The sequence below is a fragment of the Somniosus microcephalus genome, chromosome 18 (genome assembly GCF_052327205.1).
Source record: "Somniosus microcephalus isolate GS21.2 chromosome 18, FLI_Smic_1.0, whole genome shotgun sequence".
Lineage (NCBI taxonomy): Eukaryota > Metazoa > Chordata > Chondrichthyes > Squaliformes > Somniosidae > Somniosus > Somniosus microcephalus.
The window spans coordinates 48646581-48668784 of record NC_141004.1 but is presented as its reverse complement, the minus strand read 5'-3'; the positions used below and the strand labels follow the sequence as shown (position 1 = coordinate 48668784).

The following is a 22204-nucleotide window of genomic DNA, read 5'->3' as shown; positions in this document are numbered from 1 at the left end:
ATCTACAAAACATCTATTTATTCATTTAACTCCAGTGAGAGCAGCTAGCACACTAAAGGTACTCTGGGTGGGGGAATTCAATGTCCATCACCAAGAGTGGCTCGGTAGCACCTCTACTGACTGAGCTGGCCGAGTCCTGAAGGACATAGATGCCAATCTGGGCCTGCGACAGGAGGTGAGAGAACCAACATGAGGGAAAAACCTACTTGACCTCGCCCTCACCCAGCTATCTGTCGCAGATACATCTGTCCATGACAGCATTGGTAGCAGTGACCACCGCACAGTCATTGTGGAGATGAAGTCCCGTCTTCACACTGAGGACACCCTCCATCGTTTTGTTTGGCACTACCACTGTGCTAAATGGGATAGATTCAGAACAGTTGTAGCAGTTCAACACTGGGCATCCATGAGGCGCTGTGGGCCATCAGCAGCAGCAGAATTATATTCCACGACAATCTGTAACCTCATGGCCCGGCATATCCCTCACTCCACCATTATCATCAAGCCAGGGACTAACCCTGGTTCAATGGGGAGTGTAACAGAGCATGCCAGGAGCAGCACCAGGCGAATCTAAAAATGAGGTGCCAACCTGGGGAAGCTGCAACACAGGACTTCATGCATGCTAAAATGCGGAAGCAGCAAGCTATAGACAGGACTAAGCGATCCCACAATCAATGGATCAGATCAAAGCTCTGCAGTCCTGCCACATCCAGTCGCGAATGGTGGTGGACCATTAAACAACTAACGGGAGGAGGAGGCTCCATGAATATCCCCATCCTCAATGATGGTGGAGCCAAGCACGTGAATGCAAAAGACAAGGCTGAAGTGTTTGCAACCATCTTCACCCAGAAGGGCCGAGTGGATGATCCATATCGGCCTAGTCCTGAGGTCCCCACCATCACTGAAGCCAGTCTTCAGCCAATTCGATTTACTCCACGTGATATCAAGAAGCGGCTGAGTGCATTGGATACAGCAAAGGCTATGGGCCCTGACAACATCCCGGCTGTCGTGCTGAAGACTTGTGCTTCAGAACTAGCCGCGCCTCTCGCCAAGCTGTTCCAGTACAGCTACAACACTGGCATCTATCCGACAATGTGGAAAACTAGCCAGGTATGTCCTGTCCACAAAAAGCAGGACAAATCCAATGCAGCCAATTACCGCCCCATCAATCATCAGCAAAGTGATGGAAGGTGTCATCGACAGTGCTATCAACAGCACTGACTTACCAACAACCTGCTCACTGATGCCCAGTTTAGGTTCCGCCAAGACCATTCAGCTCCTGACCTCATCACAGCCTTGGTCCAAACATGGACAAAGGAGCTGAATTCCAGAGGTGAGGTGAGAGTGACTGCCCTTGACATCAAGGCAACATTTGACCGAGTGTGGCATCAAGGAACCCTAGTAAAACTGAAGTCAATGGGAATCGGGGGGGAAAACTCTCTATTGGCTGGAGTCATACCTAGCACAAAAGAAGATGGTTGTGGTGGTTGGAGGTCAATCATCACAGCCCCAGGACATCACTGCTGGAGTTCCTCAGGGCAGTGTCCTAGGCCCAACCATCTTCAGCTGCTTCATCAACGACCTTCCCTCCAACATAAGGTCAGAAATAGGGATGTTCGCTGATGACTGCACAGTGTTCAGTGCCATTCCCAACTCCTCAGATAATGAACAAAATGTTCAGGCTTGGGCTGATAAATGGCAGGTAACATTCGCGCCACACAAGTGCCAGGCAATGACTATCTCTAACAAGCGAGAGTCTAACCACCGCCCCATGACATTCAACAGAATTAGCATCGCCGAATCCCCCACCATCAACATCCTGGGGGTCACCATTGACCAGAAACTTAACTGGACCAGCCACTGTGGCAACAAGAGCAGGTCAGAGGCTAGGAATTCTGCGGCAAGTGTCTCACCTCCTGACTCCCCAAAGCCTTTCCACCATCTACAAGGCACAAGTAAGGAGTGTGATGGAATACTCTCCACTTGCCTGGATGAGTGCAGCTCCAACAACACTCAAGAAGCTCCACACCATCCAGGACAAAGCAGCCTGCTTGCTTGGCACCCCATCCACCACCTTAAACATTCACTCCCTCCACCACCGGCATACCGTGGCTGCAGTGTGTACCAGCTACAAGATGCACTGCAGCAACTCGCCAAGGCATCTTCAGCAGCACTCCTAAACCCATGACCTTTTCCACCTAGAAGGACAAGGGCAGCAGGCGCATGGGAACACCACCACCTCCAAGTTTCCATCCAAGTCACTCACCATCCTGACTCAGAAGTATATCGCCGATCGTTCGTCATCGCTGGGTCAAAATCCTGGAACTCCCTACCTAACAGCACTGTGGGAGTACCTTCACCACACGGACTGCAGCAGTTCAAGAAGGTGGCTCACCACCACCTTCTCAAGGGCAACTAGGGATGGGTAATAAATGCAGGCCTTGCCAGCGATGCCCATATCCCATCAATTTAAAATCACAATTTTTATAAATGCAACATTAAACTGTCAACTTTGGAGGTGATCTGGTGGGCACCATACAAGTCAACTACTGCACAATGAACTGAGAGGTTCAAATTCCATACTTCCACCAGATAAGAAGCTGCCAATCTCAACCAGTTGTTAGTTATAGCAAATTACATTTGAGGTTCTAAGCATTTAAGAATTACTCATGCATATACAAATATTAAAAAAGTAATTGATGAAATCATTATGTGAATCTTACAGGCAAGATATTTTAATTTAACCAGGCAGCATTCTCATTATAATTATCACCTGTCCTTACAATACATGACTGATCTAGTAATTCCTAAAAGTAAATTGACATTTCAGACTGTAAGCTGTATTAAGAAACTGTCAGTAGGAACAGGGCTAGCATGATGAGATTTGGGTTTGAATCCAGCTCAAATTAATGGCATGAATGTCTCCAACAGTGAGATCCCTCACATTTCAATAGCACAAGAGCGCACTGTCTCATGGGCTTGAACACCCTAAAAATGCTCGGCTTAAATTTTCCAAGTACATGCCAGAGACAGTAAAGCATGTCTGCAATTTTCTTACATGCATTGGTAGAGGGTGAAGTTCTAGTCATACTCCGAAAATTACCCCGTTAATCTAAATTCCGAATTCTGAACACTCCTTTTGCGAAATTGCTAAACACAATTTTTTTTACTGGGATTACTTAACAAGGCAGTGACTTATACTGTGCCCTTTGAGACTTATTTTGGAATAGAAATAGCCATTGATCAATATCAAAACTAATTTGAAGAAAGAACAGGTCCACATGATTTAGGTTTAGACACAATTTTTGAACTTATCTGAACTGACTACGAATACACCAAGAATGTGCAGTAATACATGTGAGCATCAAGCTGCAGGTGTCAGGTCCTTGCTTCAAAATACCACCACCACCCAACCGCCCCCCCCCCCCCATCATATTCAGTTCCTCACTTTAATCAGAAGCAGGAAATTGGAAGGGAGGCACATCCCTGAGCGGATCAGGGACACTGAATGGTAAACTGCACTTGCTTTGCTCACTTAAACTCCCTACCAGGAATTAATATTGGTGAAGGAAGAAATGCCCATTCAGTGAAAGAATCCATTGCAGAAAAGGAATAATTCAAAAACTATGCAATGAAAACAAAAAGGGAGTATGAAAACTGACTGAGTTTTTAAAGAGGCTCCACAGTTAGCTTATTTATTTATGTGTAATTACCAGAATGAGATCATTTTCTTGCCACCTTTCAAGAACAATCTACTGAAGTGTTTCTTCAGTACACTTCTAAACCCTTCCGGAAATCGCACATTAACATTTAAAACAAGTTTGTCAGAAATAATTAACGCAATAATATTGAGCGGTACTTCACATTATTTCATGATTATTTTCTTACTAAGTTGGGACGTTGCTTTGAAATAAGAAATGTGACTATTATTAGGAGTTTTTGTTCATTTCTTATGCAAATTGTTACTGCACCATAGGGTTATATCACGGAACAGTAGAACAAGATGGCTTTCCCCAAGCTTCCCCAGATAGTAACCTCTTAAGCCATCTGGAGATCATACAGGACTGAGGCAAAGGGCTGTCCCCAGGGAAGGAGAAAAAGAACAAAACAACATGAGGCTAAGTCAATGAGTGCTACTCCTACAGACCTTCCAGCAGCTGCTCTTCAACAGGCTGCCCGCCCTCGTGGCTTGGGAACATCTGGCATAGGAGGGCAATATATTGAACTTTATTTTAGGGGGAGGGGGAAGAAGACAAAAAAAAGCTTGCGATTCAATTACTCAATACAATCAAGCTAGTAATTCTGAACTTTTCCATATTTAACACAAGACAGTGCTGCCTCAGTAAGAGCGTAGAAGCATTTTTCTTCTTTTAGATAAGTGCACATATTATGTCACAGATTGTTTTCTAAAGGATAAAGACAAATTGAATATTAAATTGAGCCAGGCCAACCAGTGGTACTGGACAAGTATAAAAGCAATGGCCTGAGGGATCATCTTTTGGTTTGGTAGGAGGATGCTGCAAATGCCACTGCAAAACTGAAATCATACTGGATTCACTACAGAACAAAGCTTGTAACCTAAATGCCAGAGTGGCTTTCAGTGAATCAAAATTTCTTCATTTACTTAAATCTTACGTAAAATCACTTCAGTACCACTCACATTTTCAGATTAAAACTCTAAACCGATGCTGACGATGTATTTTTCTTCTCCCTACACCACATCCTTTCTCAATTAAGCAAACAATTTCTTGCTACCTTTAATTAGCCATCATAGCTTGTAATGAATATTACAAAGCTCTAATTTATTCTAATTATGTATCATTTATCTTCTGGAATTTTGGTACACTTTTGTTGTAATTAAAATGATTCATATTTTTATGTGCTCTATTTTCTTATGGCCAAATAGTCTTGCTAACTTAACTTTAATTCAGTCATACTGTGCATACATATTTATCATCAGTAAAACAATAGAAACTGAAATATTCTCAACTCTGCATGAAACTTGATTTAACTGACTATACAAAGGACAAACACTAAACAACTTAAACACACAGCTACTAAAATTAAAACTCAAATGACACACCAACATCACTTTCCTGCAACATAATATTCATTATAATTAACATGTGGTAGTCATTCGCTAAAAAGTCATTATTTATGTCAAAACAACTTCAAAAACAGTTTTAAAGCCGATCCCATTGGTAAGTTGCAAAAGTAAATTCCAACTTACCCAGTTGTAATGTCATCATCATTCATCGTCTTCCCCAACAAATCACTGTCACTCATATAGCCAGACATATCAGCACTGATGGACTTCAGGTCCACATCATCAGCATCCAGAGAATCCAAGTCCAAGCGAGAAATGTTACACGATTTACTGGAACTCCGCATGGGCATGGTGTGTGAGTAATGAGAGGTGTCTCCTCGAACAAACCAGCCCGAATTTCCTCCAGACTGGCATCCGCTGCCTACAGAAGGTGCATCTCCTGCCTGAAGACGTGGACTTGCTTGGCCGTATCGCCAGGACAATGGTGAAGATCGATTAGACAAACTTGTGCCACGGCCTCTGGCATTCACTTCAGCGCTTATGTCACTGTCAAAGGCTGTATCTAAAGAACTGCAAAGAAAATAATAGACAAGAAATGAATACGGATACATTTTTAAGAAACAAATATAAACACGCAAAGGGAGCTGCAACTGAGAAAGCAGCTAAGATGCTTAAAGCTCTGCCTGATTTACTAATCTGCCTGCCATGTGATATGTTTTATTAGTCTGAGCTATTAGATATGACAAAATAGAGAACCTCATATCTCTGGGGAAAAAAGAACTATTTAATCACACAAGTCTACTTTCTACAAAACAAGTGACTAAAATGCAAAAGTAATTCCTTGCCTTTATAGCACAGTGGGATCACAGAATCACAGAAACCCCACAGTGCAGATAGAGGCCATTTCGGCCCATCGAGCCTGCACCAACACATATCCCACCCGATCCCCGTAACCCCTACACCAACACATATCCCACCCTATCCCCACGTATTTAATCCCCCCCTAACACTAAGGGTCAATTTATCACAGCCAATCAACCTAACCCGCACATCTTTGGACTGTGGGAGGAAACCGGAGCACCCGGAGAAAACCCACGCAAACACGGGGAGAATGTGCAAACTCCACACAGACAGTCCCCCGAGGCCGGATTCGAACCCGGGTCCCTGGCGCTGTGAGGCAACAGTGCTAACCACTATGCCACCGTGCTTCCTGTGGATGTGGATGTCCTGTGGATGTGAAAGACACTATGTAAAGGGTAATTATTTCTTCTTGCTTTCTATTTGGTAAATAAGGAGCAACATTCAGGGTCAGATTTCCTAGAGGAAACTATGGCCTGTTCTCCCTTTTTTTCAGAATGAAAGACAACATCATTTTGAAAGAAAAGAAGGCAGCAAGAAAATGTTGCTGGAAGTATTAAATAAATTGCAATCCGTCATGTTTATATGTACAGTAGTTATTTTAAAAAAGATAGCAAACTAGTAGATTCGCCATGCATATTTAAAATAATGTGAAATCAAAGAATTAATAATTAACACTATCAGATAATATCTGAATTGCAGGGCCTATTTTGAAACTGCTGCATGTAGAGGTTCTGTGCATAGTTGATGGCAAACTGATTTTTAGCTTCAGTGATTTTATTTAAATAATCATTGGTAATTCAAGCCATACACTCAGATGCTGGTTGATTTCCCACATTTACTCCTGCAAATAAACAATTTGTGAAAGTTTTATGATATTAAATTGATGGTAAAAGTGGAAACAGTAGGAAGGAAACAACAATATAAAACTTTGTGCCCTCATTAGAAAATATATGAAAGGAAAGAATCTTTTCTGCACAGCTTAGACATATCATTATTGATGCTGTCTATCTGCACTAAGGCATGGAGCAATGCAATTTAAAAAAATGAATCATTCGAAAACCAAACAAGAGTGAATCATGTAAATTGGAAGAAAACAAAAAGATCCAAATTAAACAATCAGATCATAAAAGGTAAACAAGAAAACATCAGCAAGGCCAGAGAAAATCACAGTGCAGGTACTTAAGCATAGGTGCAATGATGAACGCGGCGCTGTATGTATAGCTGACGCGTCCCTACGGGGAACAAGTATTCCATTGTACTTGTTACATATGGCAAATAAATCTAATCTGAATCTGAATCTGATGACCAGCACCTCCTCAGAGACTGTTCCAGAATATAGTAAATGTAGGAAATGTTACTTGCAATCAGAAACCCTATTGTTGCTGTAAAGTTTACTAAGTCCATCGTCACAGGATATGCATGCCATCAAATAAATCTAATAAAATCTTACAATCCACAACTAATAAAGTGTTGCGCACTTCTTCATTCATTGCATCCCAAGAAAATGTCCCCAAATATCTGTGAGACTCCGGTGAAAGTGACTGGAAACAGGCAGGGACTTGCTCCGGGACTTCCTGGTTGGCCTTCTAAGATGCTTACAGTCCATTTTTGTGACTAAAGGTCCTAATTTGCGAATCTACCCACCATGTGATAATGTTTTATTAGTCTGAACTATTTGATACGACAGAACAGAGAACTTCAGATGTGAAGGGGAAAAAAAGAACTATTTAATCACAAAAGTCCTTTTGTGGCCAAATGGTCTGGTTTCCAGCTCTGCACACCCCTTACGAGGTCAATGATACCAAGGAAATGAAGCTGAGGGCAGGGACTCCTTATGCTGGGAGTTCCTCTTTCCTAACTCAGAAGGGACTGGTTGTATTACTGAAGGCTGGTACATGAGAGAGGTGAGAGAGACACCAACCTCAGATATCACAAATGGTTGCCACTGGGGAGGGGGGAAGGGGTGAGGCCAGGGACGCGGTCTGAACTTCTAAAGGTAACTTTAAAAGAAAAAGTTAATCCCTTTACATAACGGTCATGGAGGAGCTGGATGGATGTCTTGGGGGGCAGGGGTGCAGTCCTCCCCAATGGAGGGTGGGTGCCAGATTTTCCAACTTGCGGCAGCAAGTGCTAGAAATGTGCTAGTAATGCGTGGCCATCCACCAGCCCCATGCAAAGGTAACCACCCACTGACCCCACAAAGTCTGGTGGGCACTGGTAGGCACTATTCTGGCCTAACAGCTGGAATCGCAGCCTGCTGATTTTTGGAGTTTCTATCTTTTATGTCTTCGCAGATGACCCCATTATATCGCGCACTGACTGTGAGCAGAAGGCAACCATCATTTTAGAAGATGAAGATGACACCATACATGCAGATTTTTAAACCTCTTGCTAGGAGGAAGGACCAGAATGAATTCCCACAAGATCTGGAGTCCAGACTGTATTGCTGAGCTCCAAGAGATTACAGATCCTCCAGGTGGACTTGTAAAAGTTGAATGGTGGACCACGGTAAACCAGTTGCCACCCAGCAACCTGAACAGACGGGTGTTGAATCTTCTACACGCCTATCTTGTGTCAGTCGATGCCAAAGGAGGACATTGCCATTCTGCATGGGTCTGTTCTAAGTGACAAGACTGCTGTGCAATCTGGTAATAGCCAGATTCACAATAACATGATGGTGTTATATATTGTTACACAATTGAGGTGGAATCAGTTGTCTAATCAACCTGCTCACCACACTCGTGTAAAACCAACAGAACTTCTCAATGCAGATTTGGGATATTGCTTTTCAGAGATTACTTGAGTCCTCTGATGTCCAGCACAATAAGTCACATCATCACTACTGGACTACCCAAAGGTCACCAAGAAAATTGCTGACAAAGTGCCCCCAATGGAGGAGCCTTCAAATAATAGTGTTGTAGCGGTTCGTGTAGATTGCCACTAAATAAGAGAGTTTGACTTCGACGAACTATAAATAAGTTGTTTATTTACAGCAACAGGCTAATCACATCAGGTAAGATGGCAGGTAAGATGGCTGACTGTAGGAGCACCGTGGTGTCGGTCTTGTCCCAGCGGGGACTCCACGAGGACTGAGTTCGCAGTCCTGTGGGGAGCGTGATGACGTCATCACGCTCTGCTGTGTGTTCCCGCGCTTTGGGCGTCACGTGACCGCGTCGTGACGTCAGCACGTTCGCGTGTGCTTAGGCGGTCACGTGACCTGCGCCGTTGCATCGGTGCATCTCCCCGGTACGGAGGCTGGCCGTTGAGGCCGAGGTCAGGCTGTGCCGGTGCTTGCCACGGGAGCGGGAGATCGCGTCGCTCCCGTTGGCTGGCCGATGCGGCCGAAGTTGCGGTAGGCCGGGCTGTGCCGGCGGCCGTCTTGGAAGACCGAGTCGGGCCGGCGCGCATGCGTCACGTGATGCGTGACGTCAGCGCGTTAGGTCGCCTCTTAAAGGGGCAATGGCCCAACAGGTAAGTTAAAGGGGCAACAGCCCCAACAGGTAAGTTATACATACATAAGTAAGTTAAGTACATACAGTTAGGTAAGTTAAAGGGAATTATGTGTCTCAATGTAAGGGGCAACCAGTGGTACCGCCACAGTGTCTTCCCACCACTTGGCAGCCAGCCCAAGTTTTCTATAAATAGAACAAAAGCCGTTGTGGTATATATTGATTACAATATAATTTACAGTAAAGAGATTGTTTATTTTCTTTTGACTATACACAATGTTCATTTGCATGGGCAGGTTAAAACCCTGCAGTATTGTGCCCCTTCCTCTTCGAAGATAAATCTCAGAAGATTATTCAACCAGATGTAATTCTTTTATTCTCTGGGTGCTGTTTTCATAAATATATATACAAAGAAGATAGCTTGGATTTTGCTGCACCAGGTCGATCATAACATTTGTTTAACAAATGCAAACTGTACTTTAGTGTCCATTGTGAAATAAATAGAAATGCAATTTAAGACCGCCTTGTTAAAAAATATATTACAAATCAGCAAGGATTAACATTTAATGGGGTATTAAACAGCGATATTACCGCGGAAAAACCCAAGTTTTCGTGAGTTCCACTAATTTCAGTGGTTACACTGATTGCCAGCTTGCAGGGGGGGGGGGGGGCACAGCGCAGCCAGTGTCAGGGCAGTGACTGACTGACCGCAACCTCAGGACTTCCGCGTTTAGATGTGCATGCGCTAAATCCTGAAGTTGTGGTCAGTTTCAGAGGGGTAATGACGGCGAATGCTGGTAGTTCGCTGTCATTACCCACCGCAAATACTGGGCCATTGATTTTAGTCTACAATTGGTATTAAAACCATATCCAACTGAGATATATTGCACTGTTGAGATAAAGGTGTGGCTATGCCAGAATAGGGAGCATTACTGCCTCTAATATCTGGCTCAACTGGTGCTTCCACTCTGCTGCCTATTCAGTTTCTTACTCAGATAATGCAATTTGATGTTAACATCCAAACAAATATAGGGGGAAAAATTCGGTATCGCCCCATTTGGGGCGCCGTTATCGGCTGTGCGCAAAGTATAGCGCCTGGCGCTAATTATCGCCTCCAACAGCAAACTTGGCTTTTATCGCCCCTGGAGGTGATTGGAGCGCTAAATCAGGCGCTTCACACCTGCCTTAAGGCGCAAACGCCGAGGAGTGAGGCGCTACCTCAGAGCGCTGGCGAAGCAAGGAAGGGCAAATCAAAATAAACCTGCAAAGTGCTGCTCAGTACTCAAAACTCCTTCACACAGCATTGAATCTCTCCAGAAGTCTCTCCCTCTCAGTCTGCGTGGTGCAAAAATGCAGACAAAAAAAGGCAGGAAGCGGTCGCCTTTAAATAGCGCTCCCCTAGTCCCTTTCTGACAGCATAACGCTCCCCTCAACCTTCGTTGCTAGCAGCAGGCGGTAAGGCAGGGGGCGCCACTCAATATCCGGTCCGGGGCGCTAACGGGCATTGCGCACTCGACTGACGTCACAATCTGCCGGCGCAGGAGATTGTGGCGGTAGTGTTTAGAGCCGCCGCAAAATGTCTAGTTAATTTCACGAGCAGCACAAACATTGTCGCGCCTGGCCTCTAGTTGCTTTGCGCCCCAATTGGCGCCCTCTTAAGGCGCTAGCGGGAGGCGCGAACAACTGAATTTTTCCCCATAGTGTCCATTTTGCTACTTTTACAATTGACACTAATTCTGTGTGAAAATTGCCACCACTCATTTCATAGGCATCGCAGCAGAGACTGAAAATTGAAATGCAGATGACCTGTAATCAGTTTCCTGGTAGTCTGTTCTCCAAGGGAATCCCCTTGACTAACTTCATCCCAGTACATCCACTCCACTCTTTAATATAAAAAAATGACAAATCCATATAGAATTTGATACCTACAAAAGCAGCTCCCATGTAACAGGCACCTTAAATAACCCTTTTTAACATGTAGGGCCCAGTTTTCCATAGGTACTGAAGAAAAATATTTCCATGAAAACTCTTGTGCATAGGCACCCAAGAACTCAAGAAATTGGGACTTTATTGACATCAGGAATTACATTCATAAAAGCTTATTATTTAATGTTCAGTCAGGTATCTGACATGAATGAAAAATCATCATGAGGGTTAAGAATCCCAATATATGTCAGCTTGGCTTAATTGGTCGCAATCTTGCCTCTGGGTCAGAAAGTTCTAGGTTTAGCCCCACACAATGACATAATGGCCTAACCTAGACTAACACTTCTGTAGAGTGCTGAACGATTGTTGCAGTGGCATCCATTACTTGAGATGTAAAACCGGGGGTCTCTGTTTTGATAATTCACCCACCAAATAATATAGAGTAACTGGTCATTTATCTCATTGCTATTTGTGTGACATTGCTGGTGCAGAATAGTTATGGTACTACAAAAAAATCATTTATTGTGTAAATCACTTGAGACATTTTGATGTGATAAGGCACTATAAAATGCAAATATTCTTCTTCGTCAAAGTAAACAGAGAAAGCCGCAGAAGTAGTTTATATACATCTGATTATGGATTGCACTCCCACTGTAAGGATACTTGCCTCTGTAATCCTGCAAATCCATTGGCAGGATAGGCGCACCAACGTCAGTGTTCTTGCTCAGGCCAACATCCCCAGCATCGAAGCTTTGACCACGCTCGATCAGCTCCGATGGATGGGTCACATTGTCCGCATGCCCGATACGAGACTCCCAAAACAAGTGCTCTACTCGAAGCTCTGGCATGGCAAGAGAGCCCCAGGTGGGCAGAGGAAACGCTTCAAGGACACCCTCCTTTAAAAAGTGTAACATCCCCACCGACACCTGGGAATCCCTGGCCCAAGACCGCACAAAGTGGAGGAGAAGCATCCGGGAAGGCGCCGAACACCTCGAGTCTCTTCGCCGGGAGCAAGCGGAAGCCAAGCGCAGGCAGCGCAAGGAGCGAAAGTCAACCCAAGCACCCCACCCACCCGCCCCTTCAACCACCGTCTGCCCCACCTGTGACAGAGACTGTAGGTCCCGCATTGGACTCATCAGTCACCTGCAAACTCATTTTTAATGTGGAAGCAAGTCATCCTCGGTTCCGAGGGACTGCCTATGAAGGAAGACTTACCTAAAGCCAGACAAATTAGGTGCGTATCAGTTTCTGAAGTATTTGCAGGAGTACTGCTGTAATTCATCTATCTAAAATTGGGTAGTTTAACAGCACAAAGCACTGGTATGATTTCTGCTGTTTATCCAGTCTAGCCATTATAACATTGGCTTCCAGAATTACCTGTAGGAAGAATCCCAGTTCCCAGTGAAAAATTGCAAAACTAACTAGGCAAACTGGCCAAAACATTAACAGCACCCTGGATCTAGCTCAGGTCTTGGATTACTAAGTGTACAACAGAGGGTTGGTGTGGAGATGCCGGAGTTGGACTGGGGTGGACAAATGTAAGAAGTCACACAACACCAGGTTATAGTCCAACAGCTTTATTTGAAATCACAAGCTTTCGGAGCACTGCTCCTTCGTCAGGTGAAGTGGAGAAATGCATAAAGACACAGCTTATATAGTCAGAGAATAATGTCAGATGTTTACAGGTAATCTTGCCAACTGCCATTTATCACACCTCGGCAGAGAGATAATCACAGCAATCAAAGGTGTGAATGGTGTCCAAACAGGTCAGTCAGGAAAACATTACATCAAAGAACAATGAGGTGGGGTCACAAGGGGTCAAATATTGCAGATGCTGGGGGCTGTATGAAAAACAAAAAAAGACAAAAAACATTTTTTTTTTGCTGGAAATCACAGCAGGTCCGGCCGCATCTGTGTAGAGAGAACAAGCCAATGTCGACTCGAGGGTTGACTTGGCTTAAATCTCACATCATTAGCAGTGTCACCTTGGTACCAATTTGTTCCCAGTAAGAGTCTTCTTAGCTCTCCTCTCCCCAAAGGAGGATAGTCAGTTAGGAACACAGGAACAGGAGTTGGCCATTCAGCCCCTCAAGCCTGTTCTGACATTCAATGAGATCGTGGCTGATCTGTGATCTATCTCCATATACCCGCCTTTGGCCCATATCCCTTAATACCTTTGGTTAACAAAAGGCTATCAATCTCTGATTTAAAATTAACAATTGATCTAGCATCAATTGCCATTTGTCAAAGAAAGAGAGTTCCAAACTTCTACCACTCTTTGTGTGTAGAGGTGCTTCCTAATTTTACTTCTGAACGGTCTGGCTCTAATTTTTAGACTATGCCCCCTAGTCCTAGAATCCCAAACCAGCAGAAGTAGTTTCTTTCTATCTATCCTATCTGTTCCTCTTAATATCTTGAAAACTTCAATCAGATCATCCCTTAACCTTTTAAATTCTAAGGAATACAACCCTAATTTGTGTAATCTTTCCTCGTAACTTAACCCTTGAAGTCTGGGTATCATTCTGGTAAACCTACGCTGCACACCCTCCAAGGCCAATATATTCTTCCTAAGGTGTGGTGCCCAGAACTGCTCACAGTACTCCAGGTGTGGTCTATCCAGGGTTTGTACAGCTGCAGAATAACTTCTACCCCCTTGTATTTTAGTCCTCTAGATATAAAGGCCAGCATTCCATTAGCCTTTTTGATTATTTTCTGTGCCTGTTAGTGACATTTTAATTATCCATGTACCTGAACCCCCAAGTCTCTTTGGACCTCCACTGTTTTTTTTAGCTTTTTACCATTTAGAAAGTACCCTGTTCTATCCTTTTTAGGCCCAAAGTGGATGACCTCACATTTGTTTACATTGAAATCCATTTGCCACAGTTTTGCCCATTCACTTAATCTATCAATATCCCTTTGTAAATTTATGCTTTCATCTACACTGCCGCCTATCTTTGTGTCATCGGCCAATTTGGATATATGACTTTCTATATCATGATCTAAGTCGTTAATAAATATTGTGAATAGTTGAGGCCCCAACACAGATCCCTGCAGGACAGCACTAGTCACATCCTGCCAATTTGAGTACCTACCTAGTATCTCTATTCTCCGTCTCCTGCCGCTCAGCCAATTTCCTAACCAGGTCAATAATTTGCCCTCAATTCCGTGGGCTTCTACCTTAGATAACAATCTCTTATGTGAGACTTTATCAAATTCCTTCTGGAAGTCCATATAAATTAGATCCATAGACATTCCCCTGTCCACTACTTTATTCACCTCTTCAAAAAATTCAATCAGGTTTGTCAGGCATGACCTACCGTTCACAAATCCAAGTTGGTCATAAAATAAGTAACAAGTGCAGATTTGAAACTTCAGTGGTGGACAAAAGGTACCAAACATTCCTTTCAAGTGGTTTGGCGAGCAGAAAGACTCACCATGGAATTTGAGTGTACTGCCTTTGGATTTGGATGAGCACTTGAAATACCATAGCATACAAGGCTACGGACCAAATGCTGGAAAATGGGATTAGATTAGACAGGGCCTGATGGCCGGCGCGGACGCGATGGGCCGAAGGGCCTCTTTCTGTGCTGTATAACTCTATGGGGGAGAAATTCGGTTGGTTGCGCCACCGATTAATGCCTAAAGAGGCCGAGAAGTGGGGCGTCAGTCAATTTCCGGGCGGGCGCAAGGCGCCTAGCGCCTCGCCCCATATTGAGCATGCATTTAGCGCCAGCGCTAAATCTTAGCGCCCGCTCATGGGCGCAGGCTGATTATGATGTCATGAGTGTGCAACGCCTTTTGGGTGCCCCGGACTGGAAATTCAGTGGCGCCCCCCTCCGTAGCGCCTGGCGCTAATAGTGACAGCTTACCTGGACCTTACCAAGTCGCTCTCGGGCTGGAGGAGCGTTATTTAAAGGGGACTGGTGTGGTTTAAAAGCGGCAGCCATTTTTGGTGCACAACTTCCTCGAGAGCTACAAAGAGTTGCTTAGCTGCACACCGAGAGCCATTTGACCACTGAGCCAGCGCAGGCAGACGATCTTTAGCCTTCTGACCATCACCTTGCTGTTGGTGAGCCTTGACAACGGGGAACCTTCCTGTGGGCATTTATTATGGGGGCTGCATTGGAGGGGAACGTCCTGCTGCTGAATCATCTGGAAAGGGCACTGAGATGCTGGGAGAGGGGGGCGGGCATGGCCAGACAGAGGAGGGCCAACAGACGTCGCCACAGCAGACCTTACGCTGGCAGGGTTTTCCGACAGCAGTTTTCCTACATGAACATGCCGGAGGAGCAGTGTGTCAGAAGGCTGCGATTTAGAAAGGAGGTGGTGACTGAGCTGTGCCAGCTGCTTCAGCCAGATCTGCAGCCTCAGATAAGGTGCAGGACATCTCTGTCGGTGGCTGAGAAGATGCCTGCTGGCCTGAACTTCTACGCGAGCGGCTCTTCTCAGGCTGCGCGTCAGAGGCTGATCAGAAGTAGCTTCTCGGCCCCTCTCACGGAATGCTTGCTGCCATTCCAAGAACAGGAATGGAACCGGTCTGATACCCCCAAGCCTGTGAAGGGCAAGATGCATGTAAATAGAAGGCATGGCCATTGTAAATGAAGAAAGTGTTTCATTACACAAAATGTGGTTCCTTCAAACATGAGAAAGCTATGGCAACAGAAAGCAAAACTAATACACTGACACATAGCTGCCTCTCACACCCGGTAGACTGTCCAAAACATTAATCACATTCCGACCATCTTCCTTGGCCTTGATTCCACAGCACCAACCAAAGCATCCAATGCCCCATCAGTGAGGCGTTCCGCCCTCTGCTTCACCCTCTCCATTTCTTGCTAGGCTGGTGCACCACAGGTAGGCTCCCACTGCTTTGAAGGCCTACAAGGCAGTGAGTGTGTCTGGTGATGCCAATTGACCTGCCCCTTTAAGAGCTGGCCGGCCCCAGTGTGTCTCAGGGAAAGTGATTATTGAAAGCACCTGCGCCCCGCCGCCGCTAAATTGGGTTGCGCCCCCGGGTTAGCGCCTTAAGAGCCTCGTGCCGCGCCTGATTTAGTGGCGCAATCACCCTCAGGGGCGCAACGACCCAATATCGCGCCAGGTGGTGCTAAATCGCAACTGGCGCTAGGCTTTGCGCTTCGCCAGAACTAGCGCCCCAAACGGGGCTATACCCAATTTCTCCCCCTATGACTCTATGGGGGAAAAATTCGGTATCACCCCGTTTGGGGCGTTAGTATTGGCGGTGCGCAAAGTTTAGCGCCAGGCGCAGGTTCTCGCCACCTCGAGCGATATTGGGTTGCAGCGCCCCTGAAGGTGATCGCGGCGCTAAATCAGGCGCTGCACAGTAGTCTTAAGGCGCTAACCCGGCGGTACAACGCAATTTCTCTGCGGGCGGGTGCAGCGCAGGTGCTGTCAATAATCGATTTGACCTAGACACGCTGGCGCTGGTCAGCTCTTAAAGGGGCGGATCGATTCTCATCTGCAGCCACACTCTGTGCCTTGTAGGCCTCAAAATCGACGGTGACCTACCTGTGGTGGCCAAAATTTCAAGGACATGGAGAGGGTCAGGGAGAGAGCGCAGCACTTCAGCGAGGGGGCATTGGATGCTCTGTGGCGCGGTGCAGCGCCGGCGATCTGTGCTGTACCCGGAGAATGGCAGGAGGCCTAATCAGACCGAATACAGCAGAGGTTGGAGGGAGGTTTCCCAAAGAGTCACCTCCAGCAGCATGGTGCCCAGGACTCCTGTGCAATGCAGGAAGAAGTTCAATGACCTCACTCGGGTCGTTAGGGTGAGTGCCTTTTTCAGATTTATCTTCATCCCTCCATCTGGACCTCACTTTATGGCCAGAGGGTGCGCAAAGCCCCAATGGCCAGCTGTCATCCAGCACCCATGGCTCTTTCTGGAAACACACACACATTATGCACTGAGCTGAATGTGCAAGGGCTATTCTACCATGGGGGGCATGTGATGTCAGCTCAGTGCATAATGTAAGGGCTATTCTACCATGGGAGGCATGTGATGTCAGCTCAGGGCAGCATGTTTCATCACACCCCGTCCTTTCTCTTGCAGACCAAGCTGGCGAGGAACCGCAGGCAGCAGCTTCGTACCGGAGGAGGCCCGCCTCACCTGCAGACCCTTACAGACCTGGAGGAGCGAGTCCACCAGATTGTTGCAAGCCGAATGAGTGGTCCCGTCGCCTCTGGAGCTGCCGACCCCATTGTGCACAGAGATGGTAAGGTCATCACCTTTTTGAACTCTCTTCTCCTTCCACTTGTTCCCCCCACCAGCATGCTTTTTCACTCTGGACCCAAGTCAGAGCATTGCAGCACTCATGCATCCCTTGCTGCCACCCTGTCCTTTCGCTAAAGCCACTCTTCAACCTCCCTGCTTTCAGATGCTGCATTACCAGCTCAGGAGCCAGGCCCTCAAGCTGCCACTGCGGCTGACTCGGGAGGCGACGAGCAGGAGGAAGCCGGACCATCCGTACCACCCTCAGGCGAGCCAGCCCATCTGCAGACTGGGGAGACTACTTCCCTGGAGGGGAACGGGGGGGAATGCTCTGAGGAGGATCCAGCTCCAGGAACCAGTGGCCTGCAGCAACGCAAGGGGGGTAGGGAAGCTCGGGGGCCATCTCCCCGGAGGGCGAGTCGGGCCGCGAGCGCTGCTGCACAGAGCGCAGAAGAGGTGCGTGCCCTCGCAGAAATGAGCGCCCAGGCTGGGCTGAGGCACACTGAGCTCATGGCTGCAGTGGCAAGGATGCCTGAATCCATCGAGACACTGGCAAGGAGTGTCCAAGACTTCGGCGCAGCACAGGCAAGGAGTGCGCAGGACTTCGGGACAGCACTGGCAAGGAGTGCGCAGGACTTCGGGGCAGCACTGGAAAGGATTGTCCAGGGCTTCACCGAAGCACTGGCACCTGCCACGCAAGTGCTGAGTGCTGCCACGCAGTCACTCGCTGGTCTCATGCAGACGCAGATTGAGGCCACGCGAGCACTGACTGCTGCCACCCTCGCTGGATCGGGCAGGATTACCCGGGGCCCTTGCAGCACCACAGCAGGCCAGCAATCTATGGACCAGCCGATTGCTGCGCATGCTGCGGTGCTGCCCCGTCAGAGGGCCAGTGTGTCGGCCGACCAGGGAGCTGCTGTCCACTCTCAGGGTGACAGCATCACTGATGCCACCACTGGCACGTCTCCACTGCAGCTGCCACCACCTGTAGGACAGGCTGCTTCCACCCATGCAGAGTTGGAGCAGTCAGCAGCCGGGCCCTCCAGGCCCAGAGCTCGTCCAGGCCGTCCATCAGGGGCATCTGCGCTTTCGGACAGTCAGCAGGCCTCCCCCAGCCTTGCTGCAGCCACTGGGGTCCCATTACGGAGGAGCTGCAGGGAGGGAAGGGGCCAATCCCGCAAGCGAAGCAGATCACCATCGAGGGGGAAAAAGTAAAAGGTGCTGCTGATACCTGTTATTTGTAGAATTCAAGGCCGAAGATGCTGGTCTGAATGTTAGTGATGTTTTGAACAGTCTCCCGGGTGTGCGAGGCACTTATGTGACAGTCTGTTTGTTTTGCTTTTTGTTGCCATTGCTTTGTCATGTGGGAAGGAAGCACATTTTGTAAAATAAACAACTTTCTTTATTTACAATGGCCATGTCTGCTCTTTACATACATTTTGCCCTTCACAGGCTTTGGGGTATCAGAACAGTTCCATTCCTGTTCTTGGAATGGCAGCAAGCATTCCCTGAGAGGGGCCTAGAAGCGACTTCTGATCAGCCTCTAATGGACGGCCCTTCCAGTTTGTGCCTCCCTCCTGTCTTGGTCCTCCTCCTCCTCCTCCTCTGCTGGTGCTTCAATGTCTGGTGACATTGGCTGGGTCCTCAGGATTGCGAGGTCATGCAGCATGCAACACACAACCACGAAGTGGGAGACTCGCTCAGGTGAGTACTGAAGGGCTCCTCCGGAATGGTCCAGACAGCGGAATCGTTGCTTCAGCACGCCGATTGTGTGCTCAATAATGTTCCTGGTCGCTTGATGGCTCGCATTGTAGCGTTCTTCAGCAGGGGTGCTGGGCAAACGGAGCGGGGTCATCAGCCACGGGCACAGAGGATAGCCCTTGTCCCCGAGAAGCCAGCCTCCTGGGTGAGCCGGGGCCTCGAAAAGGTCTGCCACAGAAGTCTGGCGCAGGATGAAGGCGTCGTGGCTGCTGCCTGGAAACTGGGCATTCACAGCGAGGATCAGCTGTCGGTGGTCACAGACCAGCTGTACATTCAAGGAATGGAACCCCTTGCGGTTGCGGAACTCCTCCGCATTCTCTACAGGCGCCCGCAAAGCCACATGCATGCAGTCAATGGCGCCCTGCACCATGGGGAAGTCCGCTATTCTTGCGAAGCCCTCTGCGCGCTCCCGCTGCCTGTCCGGGGTCATGGGGAAGGAGATGTACTGCCGCCTCCTTCTAAAGAGGGCATCAGTCACTTGACAGATGCAGCAATGCACCGCGAACTGCGAGATGTTGGCTATGTCCCCAGTTGTGGCCTGAAAGGAGCTGCTTGCATAGAAGTTAAGGGCAACAGTGATCTTCACAGCTACCGACAGAGATGTCCTGCACCTTAGCTGAGGCTGCAGATCTGGCTGAAGCAGGTGGCACAGCTCAGTCACCACCTCCCTACTAAAGCGCAGCCTTCGGAAACACTGCTCCTCCGACATGTTCATATATGAAAATTGCTGTCGGAAAACCCTGGCAGCGTAAGGTCTCGTGTGGCGACGTCTGTTGGCCCTACTCCGTCTGGCCATGCATGCCCCTCTATCCCTGCGTCTCTGTGCCCTGTCAAGATGATTCAGCAGCAGGACGTTCCCATCCAATGCAGCCCCCATATTAAGTGCGCACAGAAAGTTATCCCGTTTGAGATGCTCACCAGCAGCAAGGTGATGGTCAGAAGGCTGAAGTTCTTCTGCCAGCGCTGGCTCAGTGTAGAAAGGGCTCTCTGTGTGCAGCTGAGCAACTCTCTGTATCTCTCTTAAGAAGTTGTGGTCCAAAAATGGCTGCCGCTTTTATACCACAACAGTCCCCTTTAAAGAACACCCCCCCAGCCCGACAGCGACTGGGAAACGTTCCAGGTAAGCTGTCCTTATTAGCGCCAGGCAGAACGGAGGGGGGCGCCACTGAATTTCCGGTCCGGGGCGCCCCAAAGACGTTGCACACTGAAATGACATCATGATCTGCGTGCGCCGGTGAGCGGGCGCTATGGTTTAGCGCCGGCGCTAAATGTCCGCTCAATATGGGGAGAGGCGCAGGGATCGCTGCGCCTGAGCGCTAGTTGGTTAGCGCCCCACTTGTCGGCCTCTTTAGGCGCTAACGGGTGGCGCAAACAACCGAATTTTTCCCCCATGACTCTCTGCCCCCAACCTCTTGACTGCAGCATAGACACATACCATACCCCATTGTACAATAGTTGCACTAGTTGGAGTGTATGGCTTCAGCAGCAATAACTTGCTTCACTGCATCTCAATAATGCGAGGCATTGAACCTTGGATATATTATCCAGTTTCTAGCTATTGACTGCAGCAGCTGTCATATCAAGTCGGAGAGATTCCTTGTCTGCTATTTCATGGACATCAGCAAGATGGAAAGCCCTGTGCAGAATATCTTGCAACTTGCCAGTGACCTTGATGTTCAGGATGTTTATTTCCAATGCCATATATCAAGCTTACTTGTCGTCAACTGCTAAATCCAAGCCCTCATGTGAGAACTTTGAGCAAGGATGCTTTCCCACCAGGATTGAGTCCTTCTCCATTATGTGATAGGTTAGTTTACACCAGAGCTCTCCTTCATCCTCTATAATTGCTTCCTCTTTTTGCCACAAATCCATCTCACACTTAGTTCTGAATCTCTCAAAGGCTAAAGGAAGTCCTTCCATTGTATGCTTAAGAGTTCTAGACCACAAAGGCAAAATGTTACAACATACATCTTAGGTGCCCCAGTCTTATTGGGATTCTCTTGTTACTTAAAAACTGAATAACCAAAGCATCCCTCGCAGCTTCATCTCAAAGGCCTGTTGGTAGAATAAGTCCCATTGAGAAAAAATCTTGCAGTCTAATTTAGGTTCTGCTATCCCTTAAGCGAACTAATTTCTGAGTAAATATATTTATCAAATTGGTCACTGAAATTTCACATTATTGATCTATCATTTATCTTTTAATATTTCTTCCTTGAGAATGGTTGAATGCAGCTGAATGCAAATGAAGAAACCTAGGCTCGATGTCAAAAATATGATCTGAATATCTAATAATAGAGTTCCAAGATTCCTAAGAATGGTGATGCAGAAAACTAAATAGTTAATAATCATTTTGGGGTCTTCTGTTAAATGCATTTAAAATGATTTTCATCCTACATATCTAACTGAAAATTTTCCGCACCAAGCCAATATCATCATAGCCCTATTATCACCTATCACCGTAAAAAAAATTGATCATAAAAATATTTTAGCTTCAAAATTTTAAACAGTGATTGTCTCACAGCGTCACTTCTGAAGATTCAGTTATCATTAAATGAAGTTACCAGTGTCACCCAGTTATTTCATGCAGCAAGTTCTGTACTGTAAGCTTTTCAAATATATATATATATATTCGGCACGTTAGAACCATTTGTCATCAGTCAATCATAGTTTAAAAATAAAATAAAATTTTTCCTCAGAAATAATTTTAACCCTTAATACGGCACAGATGGGTTTTCTCATTTCTTTTTAGGGATCATCATTTAGTTTATTCATCCGTCAGCAGTGATTGACCTGATTGCTTTTACCTTTAATGTCAGAATTTTTATTTTCCCACTGCTTATTTACAAAAAAAACTTTTGGGAGTTGGCTTATAACCAATGAACATTCTCTTGAAAGTTACTCTCACCTCAACAGAACTGTGGAGCCAAGAAGCAA

At 46.7% G+C, this 22204-nt stretch overlaps 1 protein-coding gene across 8 annotated transcripts in view; it reads right to left on the bottom strand.

Moving 5' to 3' along the window:
• Window positions 1-22204, bottom strand: part of LOC147105264 (neuron navigator 1-like) — a 632986-nt gene that overhangs the window by 452869 nt on the left and 157913 nt on the right. For all 8 annotated transcript variants that reach the window (XR_015081721.1, XM_086011440.1, XM_086011441.1 and 5 more), the window contains one exon: window positions 5231-5617. Coding sequence is in view for 7 of the 8 variants with exons in the window: in XM_086011440.1 (XP_085867566.1) it covers window positions 5231-5617 (387 nt within the window). In the remaining variant the exon portion in view is untranslated. The remainder of the gene's footprint in view (window positions 1-5230; window positions 5618-22204) is intronic.